This window comes from Ceratotherium simum, chromosome 17 (genome assembly GCF_057802395.1).
Source record: "Ceratotherium simum simum isolate JZ-2026a chromosome 17, ASM5780239v1, whole genome shotgun sequence".
Classification (NCBI taxonomy): Eukaryota; Metazoa; Chordata; class Mammalia; order Perissodactyla; family Rhinocerotidae; genus Ceratotherium; species Ceratotherium simum.
Genome location: NC_141916.1, coordinates 57,251,163 through 57,266,065, shown reverse-complemented (window position 1 = coordinate 57,266,065; position 14,903 = coordinate 57,251,163). Strand labels below are relative to the sequence as shown.

The following is a 14,903-nucleotide window of genomic DNA, read 5'->3' as shown; positions in this document are numbered from 1 at the left end:
GAGTGATGTTCACAGTGTGGGAGAGGCACTGACCCCAACTTGCGGAGGGTGAGGCCCCCCAGGGGAGGTGATGTTGAAGCCGAGAGCTGAAGACAGGAGGAGTTAACCTGGCAAGGAGTGGGAGGTGTGTCCTGTCGATGTCGGAGCTGGCACAGACGGTGAAGGCCGTGTCTGGCAAAAGGGGCAGCCGCCAGATCACCAACTGGTAAGCCAGGCTAAAGGGTTTGAACTTTAATGGGAGCCTGCTGAAAGGTTTGAAGCCCACCATGACAGGCTCAGATCTGTCCTTGAGAACCATCACTGGCTGCGGTGTGGAGAATGGTTAGAGGGGACTGGGTGGATGCAGGGACATCAGGGAGAGGCTGCTCCGGTGATGTAGGTGAGACGTTGGAGCCCACAGGGAAGTGCAGTGGGATGGAGAAAAAAATGACAGATTTGAGAGACACACAGGAGAATGGACAAGGCTTGGTAACAAATTAGATTTACTGGAGGGAGAAGGAGCATTCTTGCCATTCATCTGGCAGGACGTCCCTCCCCTGGACAGGTGGATGACTCATTGTTTGCACCGAGTGGAGGATGAGTGTGTTTTCTGGGCGAGTGCTCCTGTGCAGGAGATGGACAGAGACCGGCATGGTGTAAGGAAACCTCCTCTGTTGTTTGTGTTGAGCTTCACAGCCTGTAAATGTCTTTCCTCTACATTACTAGGTTTCTCCTCACCACAACTACTGTATCGGCTATCACCGTGCCTGACCCTCCTCCATGGCAGATGGGCCATGTCTGGCGGGGAAGGGCGCTGGTTTGAGAGTTGGAGGGTCTGGGGTAACTTCCCACTCTGCGCTGGGTGTCCACGCAAGCACCTTGAACTTGTCTTGGTTTCATCTTCTGCAAAATGAGGATAATACCTATTTTACAGATTTGCTGTAAGGATGTATGCTAAGACATCTCGCTTGTTCCTAGACCAGGGTGGGTGCTTGGCAAGAAAGTGGTCAAATCTGGGTCCTCAGGAGTCCCCAAGGAAGAGCATCCCCTGAAAGCTGGGGACATAGGGGAGTGATCTGGAAGGGGGTTTGTGTATGGAGCAGGGAGTGAGCTGTCAAAAGGAGCTGTTGAGGGGTCGGTGGGCAAGCTTCCTGCATGGCTCGGTTTTGCTCTGGGCTGGCCCAGTAGCAGCATTCAATAATCCACAGAAGCAAGAGGGAAGCCAGATTAAATGAATGTCATTTTGGACATGAAAATATTAGCATTGCAATGGTCCTTTCTTAAAGCGTTCAGCAAAGACTGGGAGGCTATTGATATAGCCATCTCGTTTCTGCTGAGTTTAATGACAGCTGTGGAGATGGACTATTGTGTCTCCTTAAGCTAACAAAAAGGATAAGAACACTCCACAGGGCACACTCGAGCCAGCCCCTCAGATTGAGGCTGCCTGGCTGGAATCTCGCCTTTGTGGCCCTAGAGACTGCCAGACGGCTGAGAGCCAGCGGGGCAAGCGTGGGGTGCTGCCCAGTTTTCCTTGGTGTCCGTTTAAAATGTGGAGGAGAGCAGGGGACTGGAATAGCAAGGCCACACGGTGGTCTGTGGCTGGGTCCGGTGGGTAGAGCCTGTTGCCCGGAGATTTTTCTTTTGGCGGCTGCAGAGTTGGGGCCTAGCCTTGCCTAACACCTGGAGCAGCGCTGGTCCCACGTGTGGACGAGCTGAGCCCGTGTTCACATTTAATGGCATCAGGAAGCTCCTTGGCCTTCACCTTCCTCCTTCTGCCCGATTCTCCCCCACTGGATTCCGGCAATCCCAATGCATTCTCAGTACATTTCTTTTCTCTGGAAAGAGACCCCAGTTCAAGAAACGACTCAGCCTTCTTATTTCCTGGTTGGCAACTCGGGGCGGCATGTTGAATTTGATCTCTGGTCCCCAACTTGGGGTTCTCTAAACACCAATTAGGATTCGTGAGCTACTTTCAATATTTTAGAAGTTGGTGGAAATTGTTCATGACCTCTTCAAAGAGTGCCCAGACTAATGGAACACTGACCCTTGGGCTCTGCTGGCCTGCTTATGTCCTCAGTGCAGTGACAGCATTTGCACCTTGCTGATGGAAAGGGCTGGATTCAAGCTTTACTCACCGCCCTCTTCACCCCTGGCCTGATCCAAAGTGTCCCACCGGGTCCCCCGCAGTGCCCTTGCCTTCGTTCAGTCATTGCCACACAGAGGTTCAGCCAGGGATGGAAGCAGGGGGAAAAGGGAAGTAGAGGTTTCTCGTGTCTTTGTTTTTAAGAAGAAAGTCAGTGGCATAATCCTGGCTTTTGGCCCTTGTGTCGTCTCCTCCCGCTCACCTGGCACCGGCAGCCTCTCTCTTCTCTGGTGGGGAGAGGGAGTGGGCAGCAGGGGCCCAGCCTGAAGCAGCCCACCCTGTGGCCACATGACAGCCCAGCCCTCGGGGCTGATGTGAGGCTTCGGCACCTGCTGGGAAGTAGTGGCACCTGATGGGCCAGCCGGCAGCCACGGGGGGGACAGCTTCACAAAACTTCCACTGAGCGCCCACCTGACCAGGCCCTCGTCGGCCTCCAGGGCTGCTTAGACAGCAGTGACCACCAGCCACAGCGCTGCCTGTGTGCACACAGAGGGACCCAGAGGGGTGCTCGTCCCTCCTCGGGCACGCTTGTGTGCTTGTGTGTGCACGTGTATACACACTCACACTCGTAGTGATGATGGAGGTGAGCAGGTGTCCCAGGGAGGGCCAACAGGATAGATGACCGTGGACGTGCCCTGGACTGAGTCCACTCCCCTAATATTCAAGCCATCAGAGGGCTGCCGCTGTGCTCGTTCAGTGAATGGTCTTGACCTAAGGGGCCGAGGAGACACAGCAGAGCTGGCCAGGGGCTGCAGACTCCTCTGCAAGGTGGGTCCCCACCTGGGGACTTCCTTGGGTGGATGGATCTGCTTACACAGCAAGTGCGCAGGCCCCCTTCAGGTTCTTGCCAGGTGAGTGGCTGGCTCCCAGCCTGCCTCCTCACCCCGACTCCTAGTCCCTCTGTCTTGGGATCCCCAGAGACCAGCTTTCCCAGGTCTCTTCACGTTCCTCCACTGACCCCACCCCACCCCAAGCACATTTTCTAGACAGAATAGTGAATGAAATAGAATGAGTGTTTATGTCATAAAAGACAAAGCATTTACTTCCTTTATCTCTGCACTGGGCAACCTGGTGCCCCTGGCTCTTCTGAATTATAAGATTGAAGTCTTTTTTGCATTGAGATGAAAAAGGGTCCCACTCTGGATTTGGGAATGAGGACCAATGAGCTGGTCCAGGTGAGGAAACTGTCACTCTGGGGTGAGATGGTCTGGGGGTCCCCGTAGCAGTAAGAGTGTGTATCTTGGTTTGAAATGCTCAGCTGGGAACCTCATGGTCAGCCAGAGGGGCCCCTTGCCCCTGAGCTCTCACGGCACTCTGCATCTGCTGCGGCCCGCACAGGGGGATGCCCGCAGCGGGCCTAGCAAACCGCAGGCTTGTGAACAGAGGCCGGCCGTGCATCCTGGTGAGTGGTGTGGGGACACTGGCTGACCACAGGCAGAGAGCTTTAGGAGGAGCAACTCAAGCACACTTGTTTGAACCTGGCTCTCGCTTACTGCCAGGAGCTAATGACACTCATGGGCAGGCAGGTCAGTTCAAATAAACACCGGAGCTGCCAAAAGAAGGGTCAGCAGGACCCTAAACAGCACGGTCAGTGGGTTTCCTAGTAGGGCTCTGCCTCCTCCTTGCTCCCCATCACTACTGTGCGTTTCCAGCACGTAGAGTAGGTCCACACACGTTTGATGAACTGATGGGATTTCCCTGCAGAAGAGAACAGCAGCAGCAGGCCGTCTAGATACGTCCTTTATTGTCACGCCCCCTCGCATGCACGTGAGGCTGGGCCCACTCGGAGGCCAGCTAAGGAGGGGGCATGTATACAACTAGAGCAATTTCTCTATATGCAGTACATTAAGGCAACTTCTGTTTCTAGACTGTTGTGATGGCCCATACCCGTGGACTGGATGGAAACCCGTGGTTCCCAGCTGGTTCCGGGAAGCCATCTGGCCTCACTGGAGTTACCAGTGGCACTTTCCTGGGGTGTCTCCGGTGCATGAGCAGGAGGGGAGGGGCACACGGGAGGTGAGGGATGGAGCCCAGGGCTGGGCATTGTGCTGAAGTAGAGCTGGGGACACAAGCATGGAGCGGGGCTCTCCCAAGGCACACAGAGGTGACAGGAAAACGGGGCTGGAGGTGTAAACTTGTCCCTTCCAGAAGAAGGACCCAGCTCCGGGTCTCCCAGCCGAGGTCACAGACCCACTCAGAGAGCTCCACGGAGTCCTGCTCAGAGGCCAGGGCAGGTGCTGCCAGAACACACAGCAGGAGAGGCACCTTCCTGGCTGGCTGGGAACTGCTCATGGTGGCAACACTTAATCCCATCCTCACAGTGACTTCTGGGACTGTGACATACAGAGGAAGGTGACAAAGTATCCTCCTTTGTGGTGTGGTCTAAAGCAGTGGTTCTCAAAGTGTGATTCCAAGGCCAGCAGCATCAGCATCACCCGGGAACTTGCTAAAAAGGCAAACTCTTGTCCTTACCCTACTGATTAGAAGCCCTGGGGGTGGGACCCAGCAGTCTGTGTTAAGAAGGCCCCAGGTGATCCCGATTCACACTCAAGCTTAAGAACTTCCGGTTTAGACACCTGATCACTGGTGTCCTCGGTGGATGTGAGTGCCACCCAGCAGTGATACAGAAGACGGGTGTTTTCTTTAGCCAGTCAAACTGCCTTCACCTCCCTTTCCCTACCCAGGTCCGAAGTGGCCAGTAGGTGCACGTTTTCAAGGCAGGCACTGGGATAAGCGGTGATGAAAGTAACTGTTTTTTCACTTCCTGTCCTCGAAACTGTGAAGATGGACCCGGCATGGCAGACTCCAACACCAAAACAGGCTGTAGAGCATGGTCCTAGGGGCACATCACCCGGGCATCTCCCCCCACCCCTCCTCAGTGCCACGCCTATGGCTGTGCCCAGGGTGAGCGGCCTGATGAGATTCCAGGCCCCGAGACAGAGACATGGTGTGCCTGCCCAGAGCCCCAGCATTGGCAGTGTAGGGGAGGGCAAGTCAGGAAGAGGTCAACATCGCCACCCCGGGGTGCCTCCTCCCTGCCCAGGGTGGCTCTGCAAGTGCAGGGGACCTGAGCTTTTCCTCCTGCCCCCAGCATGGGGCAGGGAGAGGCATTTCAGGCTCCCTTGCCAAACCTTGTGCCTCCAGACAATGGCCTCCACCAGGGCATGAGATTCCATGCCCTGTTTATGGATTCCGATTGCTGAGGGAGGCGGCTCTCACTTTGGTGTCAGTGTTGGCACCTGAAGTGAGAGGCCAGGCGTCCCCATGAGTGATGACCCCTGGGCTTCTGCCTACTGCCTGTGCCACTCCACCAGGAGGGCCTGGCTGTCAGCCTAGAAGAAGCCAGACTTCTCTTCCGACTGCAAATGTGCAGGGCACTGGTGCTGGGGCCACAATGGGTGGTTCTGTCCAGCGAGGGGGTGCCAAGGCTGCTGCTATTCAGCGATGCCCCTGAGGGACACGTTCCTGAGGGTCAGCCTGACAGCTTATCACAGAGATGGAAAACTGAGCAACGCTGAGGAGAGGGGTCTCCAGCCCAGCTTCCCTTGGTTCCATCCTGCTGGGGTGGTGTCACAACAGCCAATACTGATGACCAGCAAATGTCTTAACTTCTCTGAGCCTTAATCTCTTCACCTGTAGGATGGCGGAGTAATACCCTCCTATTGCCATCACTACAAGATAATGTATTTACATGACTGACACATTCTAAGCACACAGTAGGCCTTCAGTGAACACAAGGCCCTGGATCCCCACCCCCACAGGGCTATACCTGAGGGGCTCCTGGAGTCAGGGAGGGGTTGGGAGAAAGAGAAGAACTGCCACAAACATTTTAAACAAACCTTCATCCCCTCACCAGAGGCCGAGTTTCATTCCCGTGCACCCCACACATGTCACCTGGGGAGTGGGGGGACGTGTCATTCCCTCTTGGGTGGCTGCCCTGGTGAGCTGAGGGAGGGAAGGGCAGCTGGGTTGCAGGCCCAGGATGTGCTGACCCGAGCTGCATGGTAGTCCAGCACCAGCCGTGTCCAGACCTCTGCAAAGTGCCGGCTTATTTTCTGGACCTTGGTGTGTGGGGGCCCTTTGCCCACACGGAACTGATGACGGCTTTCAACAGGCATGCCCTTCTCTCTCCAAGGACCGTGACAGCCTCCAAGGAGGGACCTGGGAGGAACCGTCCTGGCTGCAGATCTGCATCCTCGCAGGCAGGATGGGCACACCCCACCGGGGACAGCATCCCTGGCTCCCACTCCAGCCTGTGTGCCCAGAGCAGGAATCTGCTGTAGCCTGGACCTCCGTTTCCTCTAACCCTGTCTCACCTTCCAGGCCACTGGGAGGAACCAGGAGGTCTTGGTTCCCAAAAGCTCTGGGCCTTTCTCTCGCTCTCTGCAGCCTGGACCAGCCACCCTCCAACAGCAGTCTGGGTGTAAGGACGCCCAGGGCGGGAATCACAGCTACTGCTGCCCTCAGCCAGGCCTGCCTAACCCGACACGCGGCTGGGGCAGACAAGTCAGGTTCTCAAGTGACACCTGCCCATCAGCCCTGTCCCCATCTCCACAAGCCTGGCTGAACTCAGTGAAGAATTAAGAGACCCCCCAAGGGGCAGACAGGTATAGGGCCACCGCACCTCCCTGCCCATCGCTGTCTCCCTCAGGCCCCTTGGCAGGAAGACCATGGCTCTCTTTTCCAGCCCTCACTTGAGACTTGTCAGTCTGATGTCTGTCCCTGCAGAGAGCGTGGCGTCACGGTCATTTTGATTAGCTGCAGAAATCCTGGGAAGTTGGAGGGCGGCAAGGATTATCATACCGCTATTTCTTTTGGCCGTGGCACAGTCTGGGATTGCTGGAAAGCTGGTCCCCCTTTTAATGAATTCGCACAGGCAACCCCAGGGCCCTCTAGGCGGAGGAGATAAGCCAGCAGGGCTCTGACAGCCCTTGCAGAATCCCCGAGGCAGGGAGGCAACCTGGCCCGGGAAGCTGGTCTGCCGTTTGTGCGTGGGAGTGATCCCTGTTCTGAGGGCATGCAGGTTCTATATAGCTGGGCCTGTGATGGGAACAGCAGTGACCGTGGAGGGGAGGGAGGACACCCTTCAGCCAGGACCGACCCAAGGCAGCAAGAGCTGAGTCCTGAGACTGGGGCCTGGAACAAGTCAGGGCAAGGTGTAACCTTTCCTGGCCTTGGTCTTAGCACAACAAGGGGCCACTCTCTCAAGGCTGGGACATAAGAGGCCCCGGGGTAGGAAATGCAGGACCTGGGAGGTGTGGCAGCTGGTGTGGGTTCTCGTGTTACGAGCTGCCCACCTATAACCCCCATTCGGAGGGGGTCCTCACTGCTGTCTTATGAGCTGATACCTGTTCTTTGGAAAACTGCCAGCAGTTGCATTTTCTAGGATTTTCTTTCTGCTCTTCCTTAGTATTTGGGAAGTTCTTCCTGAAAATTCCCTGCCTAATTCAGAGATGCAAGAGAGGAGCAAAGAAAGGAAGGGACTGTATTCTCTGTGGGATGGATGGAAGAGGAGGCAGAGCGAGGCCCCCTGGAGGCAGCCTGGGGGTGGCCACATGGTCAGGGGGCGTGGGCCCAGGAACAGCGAGGCTCAGGCCGAGCAGCCTCCACTCAGAGCCTCACCTTCTCAGTGGCCCCGACTCTGCAGGGTCTGGGATTTGGTCGAATCAGGATTTTTACACCCTCCACACTTGAAGAGCGGAAGATGGTTTTAAAAACCTGGCATTCCTGAGAACAGGGCCACAGCGAGGAGATCCCTGAGGGGCATATTACTGGAGGCTGGGGCTTGGGGCCATGGTCTTCCAGGTGACCCCCCCCGGGGAGGGCCACTAGGTGGGTCCCAGGTTCCTGGTGCAGCCAATTTACCCCGCCTTGCTCCCTGCCCTGGCAGCTCCCCCCACCGCTGCCCACCCCAGTGCCCGGCTGCCTCACCTTAGCTCTCTCCCTCCCAGGCCCTGCAGGAAGGACCCAGGCCACCAGGACACCCCCTTCCAGGTGAGGTGTGGGGGTGGGCCGATCAAAGGGCTGGGTCTTCCAGGGGCAGAGCTAACCCTCACTGCCCAACCCTGACGCACTTCCCCTAGGGGAGAGAGAGCACCCAGAGCCTGTGGCAGAGGTGAGAGGAGGGGTGCTCAGCACCGGTGGGGGTCACGTGCCGAATGCAGGAGTCCCAGGGGGTCAAGGTTGGCCGCCCTTCCTTCTAGGCTCAGGAGCTGGGAGGGAGCAGGGAGCCCAGCTCTCACCCTCCTGTAGCCCACAGGTGCCCCAGGCCTGGGAAGGGGCTCTGGCTGATGTCTCCCGGCAGATCAGTCCCCTGCCCTGGGACTCCGGCAGTGAGCGCCCAGGGGTGGAGGGAGATGGCCCAGGGTCCCTGGCGTGGCTGGGAACCACAGGGGCCATGGTCTTGGGCACTTGGTGGGTCTGAGGGGCTGGGCACAGAGTAGGGGGAGTTTCTACGTGAGCTGATGCTGACGCCGCAGGCCTGGCAGGTAGGATCTGGGCACCTGTCCTTGTGGGCGGCAGTCAGAGGGAACACGGCTGGCCATTAGTAAAAATGCAGCTGGAGCCTCCGGTGCAAGCAGCAGGTGAGAGCCATCCCGCAGATCTGGAGGGGCAGAGGAGCAAAGAGAAATCAGGGGCGCATCAAGCTGCTGGCCCAGCCATGCCCTGGAGCAGGGCTTCTCACACTGCGGACACCCCCAGGACCTCGACAAAGGGCAGATTCCCACTCAGTCGGTCTGGGGTGGGGCCTGAGACTCTGCATTTCTAACAAGCTCCCAGGTGATGCTGGGGTGGAGGGGGAACACACTCTGAGAACTACTATCCAAGAGCAGTATTTCTTACACTTTAATGGGCACGAATCACCGGGGACCTTGTTACTCAGCAGATTACAATTCTGCAGGCCTGGGGGGGGACCTGAGATTCTGCATTTCTAACAGGCTCCCAGTTGACGCTGCTGGTCTGTGGTCCTAGGTCTTGTCCAGTGATGGCCCGATTTACTTAGATCCCAAGCCGTCATATTTCCACTCCCTCACTGCTGTCTGAAGTGGTCCTCTTCTCTAGGAAAGAGTCTGCATCTTGCTGCTCTCAGACTCCAGAGCAAAACGAAGGTCCATAGTGGATTCTCTGGCTGATGTACAGAGGCCACTGGGGAAACTGAGGCTCTGGAAGGAGCACCCAGAGCTGTCACCAGCTCATCCTGTAAATCAGCTTGGAACGTGCTCCAAACCAGACCCTAGGAGTCTGCCTGACAGCCCCTCGGTCGCATCCACTAGCTGGACAAGAAGGGGCTGGAGCCTCCTGCCCCAGGCAGACAGTGCTGGGAAACCACTGACCCCTGGGCCTCCCTTCCCCCTCTCTAAATGCAGAGGACCCTTGCTCTTCATTTGCCCTCCTCCTCCATCCTTCCTCTCCTCCTCTCCATCTTCCCACCCAAGGACGCGCTGAAGACAAGGACATGAGGATGTGTCTGACCAAGGAGGCCCATGACTGCGATCATGGTGCTGACACCGTTGCACCCCGACCCCCCGCCCGCAGGAGAGAGGGCACTGCGTGGGCCGCCCCATGACTGTCCCCCCGCAAACCGCGAAGGCGGGTTTCCCCAAGGATAGGAAACAATGTCTCATCTTTCCCAAACTTTTCCAGTAGCCGCTGCTGACCTGCTCTTGCCCGGGCACATACGCACGCACGCAGAGCTCTGACCAGTGGAGGAGGACAGGCTGACACAGCACGCACAGCTGGCGGGCTCTCTGTCTCTCTGCAATGCTAGCTTAAGAAGGCAGCGAGGGAGACGCCCTTCTTCCCTTCCTCCCTCCTCTCCGTCCCCGTCACCACGTGGGAGGGCAGTGGGGCCCTGCGAGCAGAGCTTTCAGCTTTCAGACTCAGTGCTAAGAGCAGGCTAATCCACCGTGGGGACTCAGAGCCACAAACTGAAAGGCGGCTTAAGAGGTTATCTTATCTCCTACTGGCTTGAAGCAGGTGGCCATCACAGCCATTCCACCCAGATGTCCACCTCGTGGTTTGATTTATCCTGTGGGGTTATCTGGGTCTTTCTGATCCTTGCTGAGGGGGAGGCCAGAAGCGAGCAGTTGGACCAGCACAGACTTGTGGCCACATCTACAGTTACAGCTCATGCCAGTGGAGGACTGGGAGAGCTGAGCTGCCCAGCACGCACACTTCCATGTAAGATGTGGTTCCCAGGGCGCCTCCCAGGGAAGGCACGGTGAGGGTGGAGGTGTGCGGGCCAGAATCTCATCAGTGTGTCCACACCCACAAACACCACCTGATGCGTGCAGAGGGGTGAAGGACGCACTCATCGTGTGTGCAGATGTACACACACGTGCACACACACCACCTGACATGTGCAGGGGGTGAAGGACGCACTCAACATGCGTGCAGATGTACACAGGTGCACACACACACCACCTGACGGGTGCAGAGGGGTGAAGGATGCACTCATCAACGTGTGTGCAGATGCACACACACGTGCACACACACACCACCTGACGCATGCACAGGGGTAATGGATGCTATCAGATCCCTGAGTGACAACCAGCGTCTCCTTTGTGACAGAGGATGTGGAGAACTCAGCACAGATGGCTCTGAGCGGCCAGCATGAGGGTAAGCAGAATCCCTTCCTCCCTCCTCAGGACAAACACAGGAAAAGTGGATTGCAGGAATAGGAGATGCAGAGGATGAGTCGGGAAGGGCTGCTGGGGCCCAGCCTGCATGGGGCACGGGGCACGGGGCATGGTGCACAGAGCGTGCTGCCCTCTTCTGAGGTTTCTGAGCCAGCACCTGGCTGTCATCAAGAGCATCAAGGAAGGGCTAGGGAGGTCCCAGGAAGCCATTTCAAAACCATCTTTTGGTTCTCCTTTCAATGACCTGCAGATCCAATTTTGGCTGTCTTGTGAGTTTTCTGGGCTCCGCAGCATGTGTCCATCCTACAATGTGGGAGTGACAGGTGGGAGTGGGCTAGCTTCTACCTGGGGCTATGTGACCTTGGCTGTAGTTACATCCCTCTCTGAGCCTCAGATCCTCCTCTATCAATAGGAAAACCTCCAGTGTCTTCACTGGTCCAGAGCCTTCCCTGGTGAGAGTCCTTAAAATCTAGGATGACAGGAGCCAACACTACAGCACACAGCCCCTCCTGCACCGTGAGTGGCTCCCCAGGGCCCTCAGGATAAAGCCCACCCCATCGGCCAGCCAGGGCTTTGCACGTGTTGTTCCCTCACCCTGGCACTCTTCCCCCTCCTGCTTCTTCCTGTCAAACTCCTTCAAGGCTTAGTTATCTCTCACTTCCTCCAGGAAGCCTTCCTGGACTGCCCATGACAGGTTAGGGCCTCCTATGTGCTCCCCAACCCCAGGCTCACACTAACACAGTGCCTATGACTGCACGTGACGACTCGTGTTCTGTGTCTCCTCCCCCGAGTGAACATTCCCGGGAGGAGGGACCACATCCTGCCTGCTGGTGTGGCCCCCCACCCCCCCGGCCCGCGCCTGGCACACAGCAGCCCTCACTACAGAGCTGACACAGAGCACTGGCCTTTCAGCCTCCTCTGCAGGAGGTCTGGTGGGCTGCTCCCAGACTCTGTGGTGAGGAAGGCAACAGGAACAGGGAGCTGAGCCACTGCATCCTTTAGATAGAAGTTTCCCAGCCAGAATAGTCTAGAAATTAGCTTCTAAAGTTACCCCAAAGTGGAGTGCCTCCAGAGTCCACCCACAAGAAGGGATGCCGGTGTGGAGCAAAGAGACCTGGAGGTGGGGTCCTACCTGGCTCTGCCCCGTGGCCGTGTGACCTTTAGCAAGTGACTTTCCATTGTGGGCCTGGTGTCCTCAGACGCATGTGCACAGGGTGGGCCCCGTGCTTCTCAGCCCCGAGCGCACATCTGAGTCACTTGGAGGGCTTTCAGAAACAGCCATGCCCAGGCCTCATCCCACATACTCTGAGCCAGCCCATGCGGAGGGAGCCCGAGCAACGGTGTTTGTTAAACCTGCCTCTAAGGGGCAGCCGGGACCGACAGCACTAGCCCAGATAATCTGTGGGTCCCTCCAGGTCTAAGAGTTTATGATCGGGGGAACCTCCAGACCCCAGGGATCCCTTCCAGAGTAGGGAGTTACACATGAAGGGGGATGGACGGGCCCTGAGGGCTCTTGCCGAAAGCAACAGATGCACCTCCAGCATGCCCGACCGCAGGGCAGAAGGGACTGCAGCCGTGGGGCGCAGGACTCCTCCCTTCGGCGTCCCTGCAGCCCCCATCTCTGCTCCACCTGCACCACAGAGAGCTCAGTGCTCCCCAGGACCACCTGGGATAATTCCAACTGTGGAAAAGTTCTCCAGTCTGTCTCCTTGTGAATTCCACCCGCTGTTCCTGTCTGTCCTCTGGCTCCTCCCAGGAGTGTCCCCCCCCCCCACGACTGCCTGTGGGTGTTCAATGACGGCGATGGCGCAGTCTTCTCCCAGCTCCTCGCCGCTCCCACCTCTGACTTTTAGGCCCCTGTGGCTCCTTTGCTCCCGGGGCCAGTGTTCCTCAGCCTGGCCACACGTGGACCCACCGGGAGCTTTACAGGCGTGCTGCCAGCCCCAGACACGTCATCTAATTGTGCTGGGGGGGTAGCCTGGGCCTTGGGCAGTTTTAAGGCTCGCCAAGTGACCCCAACGCGTGGCCAAGGTTGAGGACCACCGCCCCGGAGGCCCTGTGCAGGTCTTGTCATCCAGCCCACCACGACCTCTCCTAAGCATCTTGGTGCCTGGTCCATGCGTCCACGAGGCAGCAAGGGGCACGCTGCCAAACACCTGGCTGGTGTCAGGGTTTGTTACGTTTGTCCCATTTTCTGCTTGGCGTTCAGAGTCTTCACAGGACACCTGCTTTAATGTTCCAGGGTCTCACAGCATATCAGTCTCACTGAGGCGAGATCCTCACCAAAAAACCACAGAACCTTAGAGCCAGAAGATTCCTGGGGCCTGTCACACCAGGCTTGTCCCAGGCCCCAACTCCTGCTTCAGTCAGAACAGCTCGGCCTTCATGGTAATATACTGGGCTCCTGGGTGAGAGTTCCATTGATAAGAGAATGCTGCTGCTTAAAGAAAGGCTTGAAAATGTCCACCTCCTCCACATTACAGGTAGGGAAACTGAGGCTCAGATCACACAGGAAGATGTGGGGCTGTGTCTAGAATCCGGGCCCTCTGACTTGCACAAGATTCTGTGCAGTTCATGGGGACCAGGGAAACCTGACACCCTCTTGGCCTTGTACCTCCTAAGCTGTGGGGGTCTTCGAAGCGCCAGGCTGAGCGTGTGTGGGGGAGGTGCCTGGTGCCTGCCCGGGTCAGAGGACGACCCAGCCTGGGCACAGGCCTGCTGGGAGCCCTCTCTTCCTCAACGCCGGCGGCCGGCCTGGACTGGGGCATTAGTTCCGGCACTGGCCGGCAGAGGGCGCTCTACCGTGAGGCTTGGCTGCCGCAGGGCCGGCTTCACGGACTGGCGGGGACAAACTGGGCAGGGCACTGGGGTCCACAGCCCAGGCCGGTGAGGCTCTCTCTGAGGGACACGAGGAGCGAGTCCCCAGTGGGCTTCGGAGGACTGAGACTTCCATGGTGGGTGTGAGCGGGGAGCAGGCGTCCAGGGGCCTGCAGGTGCCCCGCCTGACGACCTGGCCTCCTTGGCGTTCCTCCTACAGCCTTTGTTGTTCCACCTGGACCTCAGGCGCAGGGCGCTGGTAGCCCCACTCCGGCCCTTGGCCTCACTGCCCTTGTCCTCAGCTTCCTTAGGCTCTCAGGGCCAGAGAGGTCAGGAGGCAATGGATGGAGACGTGGCCCAGGCCTGGTCGGTGTCCATGCGGAGCAGGCCTCCTCAACACCCCAAGCAGACGGCAGGTTTCTGGAAACCCCAGTTGAGCTAGGAGCCAGAGCACAGAGCAGCCCTTCCCCAGTTCCCACTGGCAACTCCCCTGGGGTTCAGTATACGGGCAGCAGGTGCCCTGGGGAAGGGCAAGGGAGGGGCTATGTCGATGCCTCCTGGGCTCCTGGGCTCCTGGGCCTGTGCGTGAATGCAGATGGAGGGGGCAAGCTGGCTGGCTAGGAAACAACTAGGGCTTTCTGGAGAGACGATGTGCCTGCCTAGAAATAAAAATAATGACGGGCACCGTTTATTGAACCCCTGTGATCTGCTCAGCAATGAGCCAATGATTTACATCTATCTTGCTAATCCTCACAAGTTACCAAACCAGGTATAATTAGCCCCATTTTACAAACAAAGCACTGAGCCTCGGAGAGGAAATAACCAGCCCCAGGTTGCCCAGTCCCCCTCCTGAGGGTAGGGCCAGTGCGCCAGCCAGCAGCTGGGTCCTATGGGGCACAACTGATGTGGGTGGGCAGCACAGTGACCTGGAAGGACCCTACACTGGAGGGGTCCCCAAGCCAGCTGCCACCACGCCCCCTGCTTCTCTTTTCACAGAACTCTGTGATGGGAGAGGGAGTTTGGGAAAGCAACGGACCGAGGGCCGGGACACCTGGGCATCAGTTCAAGATGTGAGACCTCAGTGAGTCACGTCTCTGGGTCTCAGCTTCCTGATCTGTAAAATGGGGAGAACGCCACTACTGGCCCGGCCGGGGTTGTGGTGGGGACCCCATGAGAAAGCATCTGACACCACCCTGAAGTCTACAGATAGCTTCCACTCAGGGAGGCCTTCGTACATGCCACCCGCGTCACCTTAGTCTTAGGTAGCCCTCACGCGGTTGGAGAAATGATGCACATTTTGCGGATGAAGTAGTTGAGGGGCAGGG

The 14,903-nt window shown here is 57.7% G+C and overlaps 1 protein-coding gene across 1 annotated transcript in view; it reads right to left on the bottom strand.

The window, feature by feature from the left end:
- Positions 1-3,618: 3,618 nt before the first annotated feature.
- The window catches only part of TSPAN11 (tetraspanin 11), a 76,217-nt gene continuing 64,932 nt past the window's right edge, over positions 3,619-14,903 (bottom strand). The window contains exon 8 of the mRNA XM_004438757.3: positions 3,619-8,726. Coding sequence (XP_004438814.1) covers positions 8,667-8,726 — 60 coding nt within the window. The 3' untranslated portion in view covers positions 3,619-8,666. The remainder of the gene's footprint in view (positions 8,727-14,903) is intronic.